General features: G+C 48.6%; 1 protein-coding gene across 1 annotated transcript in view; it reads right to left on the bottom strand.

The window, feature by feature from the left end:
* The window catches only part of LOC147979261 (uncharacterized), a 37,526-nt gene extending 16,915 nt beyond the window's left edge, over positions 1-20,611 (bottom strand). Inside the window, exon 1 of the mRNA XM_087515113.1 lies at positions 20,534-20,611. Coding sequence (XP_087371239.1) covers positions 20,534-20,611 — 78 coding nt within the window. The remainder of the gene's footprint in view (positions 1-20,533) is intronic.
* Between the last annotated feature and the right edge of the window lie 942 nt (positions 20,612-21,553).

Below are 21,553 nucleotides of genomic sequence, written 5' to 3'. Positions count from 1 at the left end.
GGGCCTCAAGGTGACACAACCCACCAGGGCGAGCCTGGCTCACCAGGCGCGCCCTGGTGGGTTGTGCCCTCCTTGTGGATCCTCTGGCCCTTCCACAAAGCTTCGGGGGTCTCTTTTGTTCCAAAAAAATCATCAAAAAGTTTTAGCTCATTTGGAGAACTTTCATTTCTGCACAAAAAACAACACCACGATAATTTTGCTGAAAACAGCGTCAGTCCGGGTTAGTTCCATGCAAATCATACCAAAACCATATAAATTGCTGTAAACATGGCATGAATACTTCATAAATTATAGACACGTTGGAGACGTATCATGCACCGCTAGGTGACAGACCTGCTGCAGGAGCTGATACAGACATTATGAACATTTGACAAGCTCGATCTGATGACAGTTGCTTCACGATTCGATTCTCTTCCATCGAAGAATTCACCTTGAAAGCCGATACATACAATAGCCCAAACGGCGGGGTTATGTCCAATAATATGCATTTTCATTTTATGCTTCCAACTAGCAAAATTAGTACCATCAAAGTAAGGACCTCTACAATGATAATTTCCCTTACTAGATGCCATACTCTCCTAGGTTGTGAAACCAAGGCTATGATCACCAAAGCTATGAAATCAAGGCAAATGGAGACCAAAGCTCTGATACCACTTGTAGGATCGAAAGTAGGTCTAGAGGGGGGTGATTAGACTACTTGACCAAATAAAAATCTAGCCTTTTCCCGATTTTAAGTCTTGGCAGATCTTAACAACTTAGCACAAGTCAAGCAATCAACCTACACATGCAATTCTAAGAGTATATCAGCGGAATGTAAAACATTGCATATGAAGATAAAGGGAGGGGTTTGGAAAGGAAAACGCAATGTAGACACGAAATTTTTTGGCGTGGTTCCGATAGGTGGTGCTATCATACATCCACGTTGATGGAGACTTCAACCCACGAAGGGTAACGGTTGCGTGAGTCCACGGAGGGCTCCACCCACGAAGTGTCCATGAAGAAGCAACCTTGTCTATCCCACCATGACCATCGCCCATGAAGGACTTGCCTCACTTGGGTAGATCTTAATGAAGTAGGCGATCTCCTTGCCCTTACAAACTCCTTGGTTCAACTCCACAATCTTGACGGATGCTCCCAAGTAACACCTAACCAATGTAGGAGACACCACTCTCCAAAAGGTAATAGATGGTGTGTTGATGATGAACTCCTTACTCTTGTGATTCAAATGATAGTCTCCCCAACACTCAGCTCTCTCTCTCACACACAGATTTGGCTATGGTGGAAAGATTATTTGAGTGGAAAGCAACTTGGGGAAGGCTAGAGATCAAGATTCTTGTGGTTGGATTGGAATGTCTTGGTCTCAACACATGAGTAGGTGGTTCTCTCTCAGAAAATGTATGCTGGAAGTGTAGGCACGTTCTGATGGCTCTATCTCAAATGGAGAGGAGGGTGGAGGGGTATATATAGCCTCCACACAAAATCTAACAGTTACACACAATTGAGTCAACTCGGTCAGACCGAATATATGAACTCGGTGAGACGGATTTAGTTCAAAATGTGAATGTTAGGCTTTTTGGTGGGACCAACATGATCAACTTGGTGGGACTGATGAGCTAGGTTTAGGGCAAACCTCATCTCGGTTTGACCGATTACGTGAACTTGGCGAGACCAATTTTAGTAATAGGCTAATAGAGAGTTGGTCACGCAAACTCGATGGGACAAATCGCTCCTTTCGGTGATACCGAAATGTTACGAAAGGAAAACAGAGAGTTTGCACTGCGAACTCGGTGGGACCGATTGCTTATTTCGGTGAGACCGAAATGTTACGAAGGGAAACAGACAGTTTGCAATCCCATCTAGGTGAGACCGAGATCCCTATAGGTGAGACCAAACTGATTAGGGTTTCTGGCTATGGCTCTGTCAAGTGAATTCGATGGCGCCGGATGAATCAAATCTGTGGGGCCGAGTTTGACTTTAGGTTTTGGACATATTTGGATTTGAGAACGTGGTTGAGGGCTTTGGAGGACATCACTAAGCATTTTAAGCAAGTAGGCCATTAAGCAACACCTCATCCCCTTTTAATAGTATTGGCTTTTCCTATGGACTCAATGTGATCTTGGATCACTAAAATAGAAATGAAGAGTCTTGAGCTTTTGCCAATATTTGTCCTTAGCATTTTGAGGGGTCCACATCTCTAGTCCATGCCATGCCAATCATTGAACTTTCTGAAATAATCAACTTGAAAGGATATTGGTTCAATGAGCTATATGTTGTTATGAATTACCAAAACCACGCAGGGATTAGTTGCACTTTCAACTAGTTTTAAGAAAAAGGGCAAGGGAAATAAAGGGAACTTCAAGAAGAACAACAAGAAAGTTGCCGCTCCCATGAAGAAGCCCAAAGCTGGACCCAAGCCTGAAACTGAGTGCTTCTACTACAAAGGAAATGGTCACTGGAAGCAGAACTACCCCCAAATACTTGGCAGATAAGAAGGATGGCAAAGTAAACAAAGGTATATTTGATATACATGTTATTGATGTGTACCTTACCGGTGCTTGTAGTAGCCCCTGGGTATTTGATACCGGTTTAGTTGCGGAGATTAGTAACTCAAAACAGGAGTTGCAGAATAGACGGAGACTAGTTAAGGGCGAGGTAACGATGTATGTTGGAAGTGTTTCCAAGATTGATATGATCACCATCGCACACTCCCTCTACCTTCGGGATTAGTGTTGAGCCTAAATAAATGTTATTTGGTGTTTGCGTTGAGCATGAACATGATTAGATCATGTTTAATGCAATACAATTATTCATTTAAGTTAGAGGATAATTGTTGTTCTATTTACATGAATGAAACCTTCTATGGTCATACACCCAATATAAATGGTTTATTGAATCTCGATCGTAGTGATACACATATTCATAATATTGATGCCAAAAGATACAAAGTTGATAATGATAGTGCAACATACTTGTGGCACTGCCGTTTAGGTCATATTGGTGTAAAGCGCATGAAGAAACTCCATGTGAATGGACTTTTGGAATCACTTGATACTTGCGAACCTTGCCTCATGGGCAAGATGACCAAAACTCTGTTCTCCGGAACAATGGAGCGAGCTAATGACTTACTGGAAATAATACATACTGATGTATGTGGTCCGATGAGTGTTGAAGCACGCGGCAGGTATCGTTATTTTCTCACCTTCACAGATGATTTGAGTAGGTATGGGAATATCTACTTGATGAAACACAAGTCTGAAATGTTTGAAAAGTTCAAAGAATTCCAGAGTGAAGTGGAGAATCATCGTAACAAGAAAATAAAGTTTCTATGATCTAATCGCGGAGGCGAATATTTGAGTTACGAGTTTGGCCTTCATCTAAAACTATGTGGAATAGTTTCACAACTCACGTCACCTGGAATACCATAGCGTAATGGTGTGTCTAAACATCGTAACCGTACTTTATTAGATATGGTGCGTTCTATGATGTCTCCTACCGATTTGCCACTATCGTTTTGGGGTTATGCATTAGAGACAGCTGCATTCACATTAAACAGGGCGTCGTCTAAATCCATTGAGATGACACCATATGAACTGTAGTTTGGCAAGAAACCTAAGCTGCCGTTTCTTAAAAGTTTGGGGATGCGACGCTTATGTCAAAAGGCTTCAGCCTGATAAGCTCGAACCCAAAGCGGAGAAGTGTGTCTTCATAGGATAGCCGAAAGAAACTATTGGGTATAACTTCTACCACATATCCTAAGGCAAAATCTTTGTTGCTAAGAATGAGTCCTTTTTAGAGAAGGAGTTTCTCTCGAAAGAAGTGAGTGGGAGGAAAGTAGAACTTGATGAGGTAGTTGTCCCTTCTCTCGAATTGGAAAGTACTACATCAGAGAAAGCCGTTCCCGTGATGTCTACACCAACCAGAGAGGAAGAAAACGATGATGACCATGAAACTTCAGATCAAGTTACTACTAAACCTCGTAGGTCAACCATAACACATTCCACACCAGAGTGGTACGTCAATCCTGTCCTGGAAGTCATATTGTTGGACAACATCGAACCTACGAACTATGAAGAAACTATGATGAGCCAAGATTCTGAAAAATGGCTTGAGACCATGAAATCTGAGATAGGATCCATGTATGAGAACAAAGTGTGGACTTTGGTGAATTTGCCGGATGATCGGCAAGCCAAAAGCATAAATATATCTTTAAGAGGAAGACAGATGTTGACGGTAATATCACTATCTACAAAGCTCGACTTGTTGCGAAAGGTTTTCGACAAGTTCAAGGGATTGACTACGATGAGACTTTCTCACAGGTAGCGATGCTTAAGTCTGTTTGAATCATGTTAGCAATTGCCGCATTTTATGATTATGAAATCTGGCAAATGGATGTCAAAAACTTGCATTCCTTAACGGGTTTCTTGTGGAAGAGTGTTATATGATGCAACCGGATGTTTTTGTCAATCCTAAAGGTGCTAACAAAGTGTGCAAGCTCCAGCGATCCATCTATGGACTGGTGCAAGCATCTCGGAGTTGGAATATATGCTTTGATGAGATGATCAAAGCATATGGTTTTATACAGACTTATGGTGAAGCCTGTATTTACAAGAAAGTGAGTGGGAGCTCTGTAGCATTTCTGATATTATATGTGGATACATATTGTTGATTGGAAATGATATCGAATTTCTGGATAGCATAAAGGATACTTGAATAAGAATTTTTCAATGATAGACCTCAGTGAAGGTACTTACATATTGAGCATCAAGATCTATAGGGATAGATCGAGACACTTAATAGAACTTTCGTAAAGCACATACCTTGGCAAAGTTTTGAAGAAGTTCAAAATGGATCAGTTAAAGAAAGGGTTCTTGCCTGTGTTGCATGGTATGAAGTTGATTAAAGAGTCAAAGCCCGACCGACAGAAGATAGAGAGAGAATGAAAGTAATTCCCTATAGGTTATATAAAATATGCCATGCTGTGTACCAGACCTGTTGTGTGCCTCGCCATGAGTTTGGTAAGGGGGTACAATAGTGATCCAGGAGTGGATCACTGGACACCGGTCAAAATTATCCTTAGTTACCTAAGAGGACTAAGGAAATGTTTCTCGGTTATGGAGGTGATAAAGAGTTCGTCGTAAAGGGTTACGTCGATGCAAGCTTTGACATCGATTCGGATGACTCTGATTCTCAATATGGATACGTATTGAAAGTGGGAGCAATTAGCTAGAGTAGCTCCATGTAGAGCATTGTAGACATAGAAATTTGCAAAATACATACAGATCTGAATATGGCAAACCGTTGACTAAACCTCTCTCACAAGCAAAACATGATCATACCTTAGAACTCTTTGGGTGTTAATCACATGGAGATGTGAACTAGATTATTGACTCTAGTAAACTCTTTGGGTGTTAATCACACGGCGATGTGAACTATGGGTGTTAATCACATGACGATGCGAACTAGATTATTGACTCTAGTGCAAGTGGGAGACTGATGGAAATATGCCCTAGAGGCAATAATAAAATTGTTATTATTATATTTCCTTAATCATGATAAATTTTTATTATTGATACTAGAATTGTTTGACCGTAAACTTAAATACATGCGTGGATACATAAAAAAATACCGTGTCCCTAGTGAGCCTCTACTAGACTAGATCGTTGATCAACTGATGCATAGGTTAAGGTTTCCTAACCATAGACATGAGTTGTCATTTGATAATGGGATCACATCATTAGGAGAATGATGTGATGGACAAGACCCAACCATTAGAATAGCATATGATTGTTCAGTTTATTGCTACTGCTTTCTTAATGTCAAATACGTGTTCCTTCGACCATGAGATCATGCAACTCCCGGATACCGGAGGAATACCTTGTGTGTTATCAAACGTCACAACGTAACTGGGTGATCATAAAGATGCTCTACAGGTATCTCTGAAGGTGTCTGTTGAGTTGGTGTGAATCAAGACTGGGATTTGTCACTCCATGTATCGGAGAGGTATCTCTGGGCCCTCTTGGTAATACACATTACACGATGCTTGCAAGCAAAGTGACTAAGGATTTAGTTCCAAGATGATGTATTACGGAACGAGTAAAGAGACTTGACGGTAACGAGATTGAACTAGGTATAGAGATAGCGCCAATCGAATCTCACGCAAGTAACATACCGACAGACAAAGGGAATTACATATGTTGTTATAAAGGTTCAACCGATAGAAGATCTTCGTGGAATATGTAGGAATCAATATGGGCATCCAGGTCCTGCTATTGGTTATTGACCGGAGAGGTGTCTCGGTCATGACTACATAATTCCCAAACCCATAGGGTCACACGCTTAGGCCTCATTTGGTTTCCCAGTTTCCCCTTGGGATCCCTGCCTGTTCCCCGGGCTGGGAACCCACGAGCCAAGTTAGCCCTGGGTGATCTACCCAGCCATTTGGCAGCCCACGATATCGGGGTAGCCCGGCCCATTCCACGTCTTTTCCCTGGGAGCGCCTTCCACGCCTGCAGTGGTCGGGGAGGAAACCCTCGTTCTCTTGGTCTCACGAATGAGAGGCGACGGCGGCAAGATCCAAGCACGACGCGCCACCACGCTCCGCCCTCCTTCGGCCAAAGCTCCGCCCGACAATTGGAAGCGATGCACCACCACGCTCCGGCCTGTACCTCCATGATCTGTCCCTCCGGCGGGGGCGACGACGACTGGGCTCGTCATCCCCTTCTTCCCGGATCTCTTCCCTCCCTCGAAGCATCATCCACCTCCGGCGAAGATGACGGCCATAGACCATCCTCCTCTTTCTCATCAATGTTATTGAGGGAGTCCTAGATTAGGGGGTCTTTGAATAGCCGGACTATATCCTTTGGCCGGACTGTTGGACTACGAAGATACAAGATTGAAGACTTCGTCCCGTGTCCGGATGGGACTCTCCATGGCGTGGAAGGCAAGCTAGGCAATACGGATACATAGATCTCCTCCCTTGTAACCGACCTTGTGTAACCCTAGCCCCCTCCGGTGTCTATATAAACCGGAGGGTTTAGTCCGTAGGACAACATACAATCATACCATAGGCCAGCTTCTAGGGTTTAGCATCTATGATCTCATGGTAGATCAACTCTTGTAATACTCATATCATCAAGAACAATCAAGCAAGACGTAGGGTATTACCTCCATCAAGAGGGCCCGAACCTGGGTAAACTTCGTGTCCCCTGCCTCCTGTTACCATCTGCCTTAGACGCACAGTTCGGGACCCCCTACCCGAGATCCGCCGGTTTTGACACTGACATTGGTGCTTTCATTGAGAGTTCCACTCTGTCGTCACCATAAGGCTTGATGGATCCTTCAATCATCGATAGCGATGCGGTCTAGGGTGAGGCTTTCCTCCCCGGACAAATCTTCGTATTCGGCGGCTTCACACTGCGGGCCAATTCGCTTGGCCATCTGGAGCAGATCGAGAGCTACGCCCCTGGCCATCAGGTCAGATTTGAAAACTTAAACTACACTACCGACATCCGTGGAGACTTGATCTTCGACGGATTCGAGCCCGTGTTAGGTGCACCGCATAGTCACGACGAGCACGACATAACTCTGTCGTCGGACAATGTTCGGGAGATCGCATCTGCAACTACTCCGGCCTTCAATCCGGAGCAAATTGCGCCATCCAAGGACGGAGGGATAGACCCCTCCATGGAGGCCACACTCTCAGTGGCGATGGAGCCGGATACTGACTTCACCCCTTACGAGAGCCATGTCGCCAAACCACTGGATTCGTCTCCGGCCACGGACTCCGAACCGCCTGCATCCGTGCCCATCGAATCCGACTAGGCGCCAATCATGGAGTTCACCTCTGCGGATATCTTTCAGCACTCACCCTTCGGCGATGTGATAAATTCATTAAAGTCTCTCTCCCTGTCAGGAGAACCTTGGCCGAACTATGTCCGACTAGAATGGGATGCGGACGACGAAGAAATTCGCTGCCCACCCACCACCCACTTAGTAGCCACTATCGACGATTTAACCGACATGCTCGACTTCGACTCCGAAGACATCGACGGTATGGATGACGATGCAGGAGACGAGCAGGAACCACCGCCCACAGGGCGCTGGACCGCTACCTCATCATACAACATATACATGGTGGACACCCCTAAAGAAGGCAATGGCGACGAGACAGCAGAGGATGACCCCTCCAAGAAGCAACCCAAGTGCCGACGTCAGCGGCGCCGCTCTAAGTCCCGCCACAGCAAAAGTAGTGATACCGGCACAGGAGATAATAACACTCCGGATAGTGCCAAAGACAACCACAATCCCCTCCAGCACGATGTAGAGCCGGAGGATGAACAAGCTAGCCCTCCAAAGCAGGCAGCAGACGGAGAACCGGAGGAGGACAATTACATGCCTCTCTCCGAAGACGAGGCGAGCCTCGGCGACAAAGAATTTATCGTGCCTGAGGACCCCGTCGAGCAGGAGGGCTTCAAGCGCCAGCTTCTGGCCACAACAAATAGCGTGAAGAAAAAGCAACAACAGCTTCAAGCTGATCAAGACTTGCTAGCAGACAGATGGACTGAAGTCCTTGCAGCCGAGGAATACGAACTCGAGCGCCCCTCCAAGAGTTACCCAAAACGCAGGTTGATACCTCACCTTGAGGAGGAAGCATTGAAACCTCATTCACCAGTGTACGATGCTGCTGACCGGCCACTGCGTGGCCGAGCCAGAGAGGTGTTTCAGCCTGAAGTTCAGCCTGCACCCCGCCGCCACTCAATCAAAAATACGAAGGCCCGGGGCAACACACGGGACCTGCGAGACGTATTGGATAGTAAGGCAAAACTTGCAAGGTCAATATACGGGTCACGGGCACGCGCGCCAACACGGGACGATGATCGTCGTGCCGGATACACCAAAAGAAAATCTGGACGGGCTGAATACAACAGACAAGACTCATATGAACTGCGTCGTGATATAGCCCGGCACAGAGGCGCCGCACCCCCCTATGCTTCACCGATGAAGTTATGGATCACGAATTCCCGGAGGGTTTCAAACCCGTAAATATCGAATCATATGATGGTACAACAGATCCCGCTGTATGGATTGAGGATTTCCTCCTTCACATCCACATGGCTCGCGGTGATAATCTACATGCCATCAAGTACCTCCCACTAAAACTCAAAGGACCAGCTCGGCATTGGCTGAATAGCTTGCCAGCAGACTCCGTTGGCAGTTGGGAGGATCTGGAAGACGCATTCCTTGACAACTTCCAGGGCACTTATGTGCGACCACCGGATGTTGATGACTTGAGCCATATAACTCAGCAGCCAGGGGAATTGGCCAGACAATTCTGGACTCAGTTCCTGACTAAGAAAAACCAAATTCTAGACTATCCGGACGCAGAGGCCCTAGCGGCATTCAAGAACAACATCCGTGATGAGTGGCTTGCCCGCCACCTTGGCCAGGAGAAGCCGAAGTCTATGGCAGCCCTCACGACACTCATGACCCGCTTTTGCGCGGGCGAGGATAGCTGGCTGGCTCGCAACAATAACACATCGAGGAATCCAGGCACTTCGGATACCAAAGTTGCCAATGGCAGACAACATCGTAACAGACCAAAGTGCCTCAATAACGGCGATAACACCGAGGATACGACAGTTAATGCCGGATTCAGAGGCTCTAGATCCGGTCAGCGGAAAAAGCCATTTAAAAGAAGTACTCCGGCTCCGTCCAGTTTGGATCGCATACTGGATCACTCGTGTCAAATCCACGGCACCCCCGACAAGCCAACCAATCACAACAACATAGAATGCTGGGTGTTCAAGCAGGCCGGCAAGTTAAATGCCGAAAACAAGGACAAGGGGCTGCATAGTGATGATGATGAGGAGCCCCGGACACCGAGCACGGGAGGATAGAAGGGGTTCCCCGCACAAGTGAAGATGGTGAGCATGATATACGCAACCCACATTCCCAAGAGGGAGCGGAAGCGTGCACTAAGGGACATCTGTGATGGAGCCCGTCGCCCCAAAGTTCAACCCATGGTCTGCTTGCCCGATCACCTTTGATCGCGGGCACTGATGAAGCTATGTACCTAGGGTAGGGTCATGGATCTGTTCAAAATACCCTCCCCAAGGACATCCCTAAAGATACCAGGGGCATTCGAAGAAAAATCGTCATCCACATGACCATGAAGTTATGTTCCACTCAACAATCCTGAAGACACTCGACTGTACAGATAATCACTCGACTACCAGAAGATCTAGAGCCACTCCACTCTGCAACGGTCGAGAATTAAGTCATAGCTTTAATGGTCATTATGTATCTTTATTGCAGGCGTTACCAGTAATGCCCCCATCTTTATGTACCTTAAACCCTCTGTGACGTGGGCCGGCTGGGGTCCTGGCGCACTCTATATACGCCACCCCCCTCCACAGGCACAGGGGTTCGCACTTTCTGTAACACACACACGCATATAATCCAGTCGACTGCCTCCGGGCTCCGAGACGTAGGGCTGTTACTTCCTCCGAGAAGGGCCTGAACTCGTAAAACTCCTGTGTACAACTCCTCCATAGCTAGGATCTTGCCTCTACATTCCTACCCCCATTCTACTGTCAGACTTAGAACCACGACAGTTGGCGCCCACCTTGGGTCCGGTGTCTTAGCGACTTGTTGGAGAAGTTACAATTTTTCCGATCCCCTTCATCATGGTTTCAGGCGGAGGTTTGGCTGAGGGCCGCGAGATTCATCTCGGCGCGCTCGTGTTTGTCGCCGACGACTTCGGTTGGCTTCAGGAGGCTCCACTCGACATCGACGCACTCCCCATCCGCGGGGCAACGCACTTTCGCGCGTGCGTCCGCGGCGTCCTCCTGCGGCAGCCGTTGACCCAGTATCGGTCGGCTCCTGTAGCTTCCCCCCTCCCTGCGGCCCGCCGGAGCAAACGTTCCGGTCGATCGAGGCTTCAGTGATGGGTGAAGCATGCGGTGGCTCGCCAGTCGGCCACCCCCCAAGTTGCGGCAATCAGGCCCGACGAAACCCTCTACGGCCTGTTCGATCTGTCGACTGGCTCCGTAGAGACTGCATCCGAGTGCGACAGCAGCGACCCTGCGGCGGAAGTTTTGATGGTCAATGGACCACGCAGTCCTCCTGGCTTCACCCGTGAAGACGGAGGCAATGGGGGCGGCGATCTGTCACGTGTTCATGAAGAGTACCGCCCCGAACCCCTCTCTTCGCAGCGGAGAGAAGAACTTCGCCGCCGGAACAGGGATGCACTTCACACTCCTATCGTTGGAGAAACCCTTGAGGCCCAGGCCTTGGAGGAGGCGCGCCTAGCCAACTTGGCTGAGCGCACTCGACTGGAGAACCTCCAGCGCGCACTCGACGAGCATGCTCGACAGCGTGCTCCCGAATCCAGTCGACGTCAACTTTTTCTGCCTCCGACTCAGGTATACCGAACTCCAATCTAGAATCTTGCAGCTGCGGCCCAAATAGCGGAATCAATTCAACCTTCCCAGTCAGAAGCTGGTCGGGGTTTGGTGCAGATCCGGGCCTTGCTCCGAGCCGCGGGTGAACAGAACACAGTAGTATCTCAGTCGCGGAATTGGATTCACAGCAGATCCGTGGTTGCAGACACAGTCCAGTCGGCTCACAGCCCAAGATCGCCCCTGAGGCGTGAGGAACGTGGAGATCGACGAGATCAGTACAGAAACCGTGAGCAGTATGATCACCAAATCGATTGCGATGATCGTCGTCGAGTGCCCACGCCTCCCCCAAGGAGTGGGTCATACGTGCCTCGGCAACATGATGACAGGCGCCCTCACAGTGTTGGGCGAGGGATTCCAGTCGACCCCAGAGAGCCAGGCTTTGATGCGAGATCTATTCTCGTTCAGGGCTTGGTCGAGAGAAACAGAGCTCACCGAGAAGGTCATGACAGAGATCTACCAACCAGCAGCAGAGTGCATGTCTCAGGTCTGGAGTGCTTCAACAGAGCCATCAGGGCTGCAGTGATTTCCCCCCAACTTCAGGTTGGTGACTGGAGTCAGTAAGTTCACTGGTGAGTCCAAGCCTGACACTTGGCTTGAAGACTACCGAGTGGCTGTTCAGATTGGTGGCGGCAATGATGAAGTGGCCATGAAACACCTTCCTCTGATGCTGGAGGGCTCGGCCAGAGCATGGTTGAATCAGTTAGCACCTGGTAGTATTTATACTTGGGAAGATCTTGCTCGAGTATTTGTTAGGACATTTGAAGGTACTTGCAAGCGGCCAGCAGGGTTGACAGAATTACAGTGTTGCGTTCAGAAACCGAATGAAACTTTGAGGGATTATATCCAGAGATGGATCACATTGCACCACACGATGGAGAATGTGTCTGATCATTAGGCAATTTGTGCCTTTAAAGAGGGCGTCAAATATCGGGAGTTGAATCTGAAATTCGGTCGGACAGGAGATATGACTCTGACTCGGATGATGGAAATTGCCACCAAGTACGCCAACGGTGAAGAAGAAGACCGACTCCGGAGTGGCAAGCACAAAACAGTCGCCCACGAAACCGGGGGAGGAAACTCCAGTCGGAAGCAGAAGTGCAAAGCCGGGCCAACCGCTCCTGGTGAAGCCTTAGCCATGACTCAAGGAAAGTTCAAGGGGAAGCCCAAAGGGCCGTGGAACCCCAAGAAAGTAAAAGATCAAGATGCAAATGATGTGCTGGATTTACCATGCCACATTCACACCAAAAAAGATGAAGATGGTAATTTCATTTACCCGAAGCATACCACTCGACAGTGTCGACTCCTGATCCAGCAATTCCAAGAGAAACAGTCCAAGGAAAAGGAGAAAGAAGCAGACAAGGTTGAGGACGAGGAAGAGGATGATGATGTTTATCCCCACGTGAATTCCACTCTGATGATTTTTGCTAACGTTGAGAGTAAGAGTCGACTGAAAGTCATCAATAGAGAAGTGAGTATGGTCGCTCCGGTGACACCCAGTTATTTGAAGTGGTCTCAGACTGCCATTACATTCGACCAGTCCGATCACCCAGCGCACATAGCCACCCCTGGGAGGCAAGCATTGGTGGTCGACCCAGTAGTCGAAGGCACCCGATTGACTAAGGTTCTGATGGATGGTGGTAGTGGCCTGAATATACTGTATGCAGAGACATTGAAAGGAATGGGCATTCTGATGTCCAGACTCAGTGAAAGCAATATGAGTTTCCATGGAGTCATTCCCGGCAAGATGACTACATCACTCAGTCAGATCGCCCTTGATGTAGTGTTCGGTGATTCCAAGAATTACCGCAAAGAAAAGTTGACATTTGAAGTTGTGGATTTCCAGAGTGCCTATCATGCTATTATGGGCAGGCCAGCTTATGCATGTTTTATGGCTCAACCATGTTATGTGTACCTCAAATTGAAGATGCCTGGTCCCAAAGGGGTGATCACTGGTAGTCGAAAGAAGGTGGAAGAGTGCTTCCAGAAGGGCTCAAAGATCGCCGATGCACAAATGGCCGTAGCGGAATTGCAGGAATATCAAAAAAAATGCAGATCCGAGTGTTTTGTTGCGAGCCAAGAAGCCTGCCTCGGATTCAGCATTCCAGTCATCTGGCGAAACCAAGTCGATTCACATTCACCCGACAGATCTAATGCTGCTCCGACTCACATTTCAACAACACTTGACTCCAAATAGGAAGAAGCGCTCATCCAGTTCCTTCGTGAGAAATGGGACATCTTTGCATGGAAACCTTCGAACATGCCAGGTGTTCCCAGGGGACTGGCTAAGCATCGTTTGCGAGTCGACCCAAAAGTGAAACCAGTCAAAGAACATCTTCGACGGTCCGCCGTACAGAAGAGGAAGGCAATCAGTGAAGAAGTGGCTTGGCTTCTGGCAACTGAGTTTATCCATGAGATTTACCACTCCGAGTGGTTAGCTAATGTTGTCATGGTCCCAAAGAAGGACGACTCACTTTGCATGTGCATCGACTTCAAACATATCAATCGGGCCTGCCCGAAAGATCACTTTCCTCTCCCTCGCATCGACCAAATAGTCGACTCGACTGCGGGGTGTGAGCATTTGTCCTTTTTGGACGCCTATTCCGGGTATCATCAGATCCGTCTGTACGGATCCGACGAGATAAAAACAGCTTTCATCACCCCATTTGGGTGCTCCTGTTATGTCACTATGCCATTCGGTTTGAAGAACGCTGGAGCCACATTCATGCGGATGATTCAGAAGTGCCTGCTCACTCAGATCAGTCAGAATGTGGAAGCATACATGGATGACATTGTGGTCAAGTCACGTAAAGGTTCCGACCTACTGGCTGACCTTGCTGAAACCTTTGCCAACCTCAGAAGGTATGATATCAAGCTCAATCCATCAAAGTGCACGTTTGGAGTTCCAGGCGAAAAATTACTCGGTTTTCTTGTTTCCGAATGAGGGATTGACGCTAACCCAGAGAAAGTGGGTGCCATACTCCAGATGAAATGCCCTGTGCATGTGCATGATGTCCAGAAACTTACTGGTTGTTTGGCCGCCCTAAGTCGATTCATTTCTCGCCTCGGTGAGAAGGCACTGCCTCTTTACCGACTGATGAAGAAATCAGATAAGTTTGAGTGGACTCCTGAAGCTGATGCAACATTTGCAGAGCTAAAAGCCCTGCTTTCCACCCAGTCGGTGCTTGCTGCCCCAATCAGCAAAGAGACTTTACTGCTTTATATAGCAGCCACTGGACAAGTCGTCAGTACAGTACTTACGGTCGAGCGGGAAGAAGAGGGAAAAGCCTATAAAGTTCAGCACCCGGTTTATTATGTTTCTGATGTTTTGACTCCGTCAAAGCAGAGATATCCACACTATTAGAAGCTTGTTTATGGGATTTACATGACCACGAAGAAGGTTGCACACTATTTCTCTGATCACTCTGTTACAATTGTTAGCGACGCTCCATTGTCGGAGATTCTGCACAACAGAGATGCAACTGGTCGAGTGGCAAAATGCGCGATTGAACTCCTTCCTTTAGATATCAAGTTTGAGGCAAAGAAAGCTATTAGGTCCCAAGCAGTGGCAGATTTCCTCGCCGAGTGGATCGAACAACAACTGCCGACTCAAGTTCACTCGGAGCACTGGACCATGTTCTTTGATGGATCCAAGATGCTGAACGGTTCTGGTGTTGGGGTGTTACTGGTACCCCCCCGAGGAGACAAGCTCAGATACGTCCTCCAGATTCACTTTGATTCCTCCAATAACGAAGCAGAATATGAAGCACTCCTATATGGGTTACGTATGGCCATTTCACTCGGCGTCCGTCGCCTCATGGTTTACGGCGACTCAGATTTGGTGGTCAATCAAGTGATGAAAGAATGGGATGTTAGAAGCCCAGCTATGACTGGTTACTGCAATGCAGTGAGGAAGTTGGAAAAGAAGTTTGAGGGGTTAGAGCTCCATCACATACCCCGTCTGAAAAATCAAGCAGCCGATGATTTGGCAAACATAGGTTCCAAGAGAGAAGCCATTCCCAGCAATGTGTTTTTGGAACATATTCACACACCGACAGTTCAGGAAGATCCTTTTACTAAAGAGCCCCCGTAGCCTAAGAGCGCCACAGATCCGACTGAAGTCGAGGTCCCAGCCGTGGTCGATCTAATCATGGAGGTTCTGGTCATTACTCCCGACTGGACAGTGCCATATATTGTGTACATCCTTAGGAAGGAACTCCCAGAGGATGACGAGGAGGCTCGACAGATCGTCCGTCGATCCAAGGCCTTTACTGTGATAAGAGGACAACTGTTCAGGGAAAGCGTGACTAGAGTCGGTCAGAGATGCATAACGCCAGAAGAAGGTCGAATGATCCTCAACGACATCCACTCGGGGACCTGTGGTCACCATGCGTCCTCTCGGGCCATCATGGCTAAAGCATATTGAGCCAGATTTTATTGGCCACAAGCAAATGAAATGGCGAAAGATATAGTCGACAGATGTGAAGGCTGCCAGTTTTACTCTGACATGTCTCACAAGCCAGCGTCAACCCTGAAGACCATTCCCCTCGTCTGGCCCTTTGCTGTTTGGGGATTGGATATGGTTGGACCACTGAGAACTGGTAGGAGCGGCTTCACTCATGTGCTCATAGCAGTCGACAAGTTTACCAAATGGATTGAAGCTAAACCTATCAAGAATCTTGAAGCCAGCACCGCTGTCAGTTTTATCAGAGAATTGACATTCGGATATGGAGTTCCACACAACATCATCACTGACAACGGGTCGAACTTCGATTCTGATGAGTTTAGAGCTTTCTGCGCTTCTCAAGGCACACGAGTCGACTATGCTTCAGTCGCTCACCCGCAGTCGAACAGACAAGCAGAAAGAGCGAATGGCCTAATTCTCAAAGGACTGAAACCCTGACTAATGCGTGATCTCAAACACGCAGTAGGCGCTTGGGTCGATGAACTTCCGTCAATTCTTTGGGGTTTGAGGACAACTCCCAATCGATCGATTGGACGAACTCCTTTATTTTTGGTCTATGGAGCCGAGGCTATCCTGCCAAGTGACCTGCTCCACAACGCACCCCGAGTCGAGCTCTTCTCCGAAGAGGAAGCAGAACAGGCCCGACAAGATTCAGTCGATCTCTTAGAGGAGGAAAGAGAGATGGCCTTGATCCGGTCGACCATTTATCAGCAAGACTTGCGTCGATTCCATGCCAGAAACGTGAGGGGTCAAACCTTTCAAGAGGGAGACTTGGTTCTTCGAGTGGATCAACAGAAACCACACAAGCTCGCCCCTGCTTGGGAAGGCCCCTTCATCATCACCAGAGTTCTCCACAATGGAGCATACCATCTTTACAGCGTCGAGCATTAAAAGGACGAGCCACGGGCTTGGAACGCGGAGCTGCTCCGCCCCTTTTATACTTAAGCACTCGTTCAAATAAAATGTAATAAGAAATACCTTTGTAATTTTTTCATCAAAGACAAGAGCTCTACAGTCTTCTCGCACGATTGTTGTTGTTTTTATTTACCTCTGAAATCCCCCAGTGGGTGGGCTTAGCCGTGAATCCGTTTCGCCTAAGTTCGAAAGAAAATCCGAATGATGAGCAAGCCTCTCACTCGGGGGCTTAGCCGCGAATCCGTTTCGCCTAAGGTTGTAAAATCCTACCGAGTGGTGAGCAATCCTCCCACTCGGGGGCTTAGCTGCAGTCCAGTACTTGCCTAAGTTTGTAAAATCCTATCGAGTAGTGAGCAATCCTCCCACTCGGGGGCTTAGCTGCAGTCCAGTACTCGCCTAAGTTTTTAAAATCCTACCGAGTGGTGAGCAATCCTCCCACTCGAGGGCTTAGCTGCAGTCTAGTACTCGCCTAAGTTTGTAAAATCCTACCGAGTGGTGAGCAATCCTCCCACTCAGGGGCTTAGCTGCAGTCCAGTACTCGCCTAAGTTTTTAAAATCCTACCGAGTGGTGAGCAATCCCCTCACTTGGGGGCTTAGCTGCAGTCCAGTACTAGCCTAAGTTCGTAAAATCCTACCGAGTGGTGAGCAATCCTCCCACTCGGGGGCTTAGATGTAGTCCAGTACTCGCCTAAGTTTTTAAAATCCTACCGAGTGGTGAACAATCCCCTCACTCGGGGGCTTAGCTGCAGTCCAGTACTCGCCTAAGTTCGTAAAATCCTACCGAGTGGTGAGCAATCCTCTCACTCGGGGGCTTAGCTGTAGTCCAGTACTCGCCTAAGTTTGTAAAATCCTACCAGTGGTGAGCAATCCTCTCACTCGGGGGCTTAGCTGCAGTCCAGTGCTCGCCTAAGTTTGTAAAATCCTACCGAGTGGTGAGCAATCCTCCCACTCGGGGGCTCAGCTGCAGTCCAGTACTCGCCTAAGTTTGTAAAATCCTACCGAGTGGTGAGCAATCCTCCCACTCGAGGGGCTTAGCTGCAGTCCAGTACTCGCCTAAGTTTTTAAAATCCTACCAAGTGGTGAGCAATCCTCCCACTCGGGGGCTTAGCTGCAGTCCAGTACTCGCTTAAGTTTGTAAAATCCTACCGAGTGGTGAGCAATCCTCCCACTCGTGGGCTTAGCTGCAGTCCAGTACTCGCCTAAGTTTTTAAAATCCTACCGAGTGGTGAGCAATCCTCCCACTCAGGGGGCTTAGCTGCAGTCCAGTACTCGCCTAAGTTTTTAAAATCCTACTGAGTGGTGAGCAATCCTCCCACTCGGGGGCTTAGCTGTAGTCCAGTACTCGCCTAAGTTTTTAAAATCCTACCGAGTGGTGAGCAATCCCCTCACTCGGGGGCTTAGCTGCAGTCCAGTACTCGCCTAAGTTTGTAAAATCCTACTGAGTGGTGAGCAATCCTCCCACTCGGGGGCTTAGCTACAGTCCAGTACTCGCCTAAGTTTGTAAAATCCTTTCCCTAAGAGCTGCACCACTAGTACAACGTACGCTCCATCCCTACCCGCAAGGACGACGAGGTGCAGGTCGACCGCGGCCCTCTTCTCCGAGCTACGCCACAAATACAACGTACACTCCATCCTTGTCCGCAAGGACGACGAAGCGTAGGTCGACTGCAACCTTCTCCTCCGAGCTACGCCACAAATACAACGTACGCTCCATCCTTGTCTGCAAGGACGACGAAGCGCAGGTCGACTGCAACCTTCTCCTTGGAGCTACGCCACAAGTACAACGTGCGCTCCATCCTTGTCCGCAAGGACGGCGAGGCGCAGGTCAACTGCAACCTACTCCTCCGAGCTACACCACATATACAATGGAGCAGATCCCAAAAGCAACCGCAAGTATACTCAAAAGCAATTTGGATAAATCCTAAAGTTCCAAGCAACAAATCAAAAGTATTCGAGCATCAAGCCCGAAGGAGTTTAATGGTTACAGCAACCACTCGGCATTCTGAGGCAAATTTAAGACATGTTTAAATCTCATAGTTTGTTCACTCGGCAGGAGGAGGGCTGGAAGATTCGACGAATTCGTCCAAGTCGATTCCATCCGCGATCCGAGTGGCAGCAGCGATGAAAGTCTCCATAAAGGACTGGAAGTTGTGCCTTTTGGTGTTGGCGACCTTGATCGCCGCCAGCTTGTCTTCGCGAGCTTCCTTGCAGTGGACTCTGACCAAAGACAATGCCATGTCAGCACAACACCGGGCAGAGGACTTCTTCCATTCTTGCACTCGACCAGGGATCTCGTTGAGCCGAGCCATTAGAGATTCCAGGTCATTTTGAAGCATCGCCCCTGGCCAGAGTGATGAGTCGATCCGTGAAACTGCTATCTTCAGGCGTGCGAGATAACTTGTGACGCTGGCGACACGGGATTCCAGTTGAAGCACGTTCATGGCAGTCTCGTCGCAGACCGGAGAAACGATAGGGTCTAGACCAGTCTCGATCCTTCCGGTTTCCTTGTCAAAGTTTTGGCAGAATTCTGTAGTCAAAGAATTAGTGAATCGACTGGACAGGATTAACTTGCAAGCAGCAAAGTAGTCGGATCAAAAGGAGTACCTTCCAGCATAAGATAGAGCTTCTTGGCAAGAGTTCTCAGATAGGCTTCCGTGTCATTTCTCTTGCGGACCGTAGACTCCAGCTTCTCATTCAGGGCAATCTTATACTTCTTCAGATGACTTACTTCTCGGTTAGACTCATTGAGACAGGACTTCAGCTTGTTCACCTCCCCTTCCAACGCTCCGACCGAAGCCAGCTTCTAGTCTGCAAGAGCAGTCTTGTCTTGAGCTTCCTTCTGTGCAGCTACAAGATCCAAGTCCTTCTTCTCCAGAGCTAACCTCATTTTCTCTGCAAAAGAAGCAATCAGATCAAACAAGAGATCAAAGAAATATCTTAAAAGATGATCAACATGAACAGTCGACAGGCAGCTACCTTCCATACCAGCAGCTTCATCTTCGGCTTTCTTCAACTTTTGTCGGGCCAACTCCAAGTCGAGGTTGAGTTGCCTCTGCTTCTCCTCAAACTCGGCAAACTTAGAAATGAGAGAACAAGATTTCTGCAGGAGGTAAAAGACGTGTCAATCGACAAGATCAAAGGTTATTTACTTCCGAGTGAATAAAACTTAAAAAGTTTACTTAGACCCTAGCCGACTGCCCGCAGTCGACTGCGGTCTCGGGGACTACACCCAGCGGGTGCACTTGGCGTGCCCCCACTGATTCAGATCCAACTTGACTGGTCCGCCCAGGTCAAGTCAAAAAAAAACTATTCAGACCCCGGTCGACTGCCAGCAGTCGACCGCGGTCTCGGGGACTAAACCCAGTGGGTGCACTTGACGTGCCCCCACTGGTTCAGATCTCATTCGACCGGTCCGCCCGGGTCGAGTGGAAGAAAAGAAAGGAAAAAGAACTCAGACCCCAGTCGACTGCCCACAGTCGACTGCGGTCTCGGGGACTACACCCAGTGGGTGCACTTAGCGTGCCCCCACCGATTCAGATCCTACTCACCCAAACCAAGTGGAAGAGTGCAAATACCAAAGGCAACAAAACACCCAGTGGGTGTACAGGTTCGACGCAAGCGATAAGAGATTGTATGAAAAAATATTTCGGGTAGCATATCCTAATAGAACAAGGTCAGTCGAAAGTTTACTTACCTGGACATTGGCCCGGAGAGCAGCGCTGGCGTCGTAAGCATCCTGGCTATGCTCGTGCACTGTCTTCATCCGCTCCATCATCACGTTAGCCGGACGGATGGCTTCCGCAGCCGCGTCCGACTGGTTTTTTCCGGAACATGGTAGTTGGTGAAGAAGGGGGCAGACGACCCAGGTGCGGCAGCTTGGAGCTCCAAAGCGTGAGGTTGGACGACTGAAGGGAACACCGGTTCAGTCGACGGTGTAGGGCGCTCACTCGACAATGGTACAACAAAAGTTACAGAGGCCCCGCCTGCGTCTTCAGATTGCCGGGCGGTTGGTGTGGTCGTCGGTCCCTGCTGAGACGTCTTGCCAACCGCTACTTTTTTGTTCTTTCTGGGCCTAGGGGCCACATCTTCATCATCATCTGGAAGATCGATGATGTTGGGTGGAGCTGCAGAGAAATCAGTCGACCCCAAGTGAATCGCTAGAATTTAATCGACCAAGTAATCAAGAACAAGATCATAAGAGTTTTTACCTGGGTTGGAGGTAACCGCGTCTTCCATCTCCTCATCTCGATATTGGTAGGAAGAAGTTCCAGATGAAGCAGCACTGCAAATGTCAACATTCAGTCGGTTACGCTCTGTTGCTCGAGTCGACCAAAGGAGCAGATTAGATATTTAGCCGGAGATGGTGGGGACAGTCACTTTGATTCTGGGCAAAGCCTTCAGTGGTTTACAGGAGGTGGCTTTCGATGCTTTTGGCGCAGGAGGCGGCACAATCTTGGGCTGTTTCGATATCTTCTCAATTGGCGCTGGCGAAGACATCCGAGGGCGCTTCGAAGATGGCCCAGTCGGTGCAGCCGCAAGGACCGGGATGCTCGCCGGGTCTTAAGCGTGCTTGGATCTTCTCTCTCTGCGAGGAGGCGAGTTGACCTCCTCGTCATCACTCGAGTCGTCGCTCTCCTCGTCCTCCTCCGCATCCGAGTGCCACTCGCCACTCTCGCCCCCGCTCGCCCCTTCCTCGACGTCTTGCTTCTGCACT

Source organism: Triticum urartu, chromosome 3A (genome assembly GCF_056163025.1).
Source record: "Triticum urartu cultivar PI428250 chromosome 3A, HENAU_Tu73, whole genome shotgun sequence".
NCBI lineage: Eukaryota > Viridiplantae > Streptophyta > Magnoliopsida > Poales > Poaceae > Triticum > Triticum urartu.
Note: the sequence above shows the minus strand (reverse complement) of the source record. Positions and strands in the feature narration are given on the sequence as shown.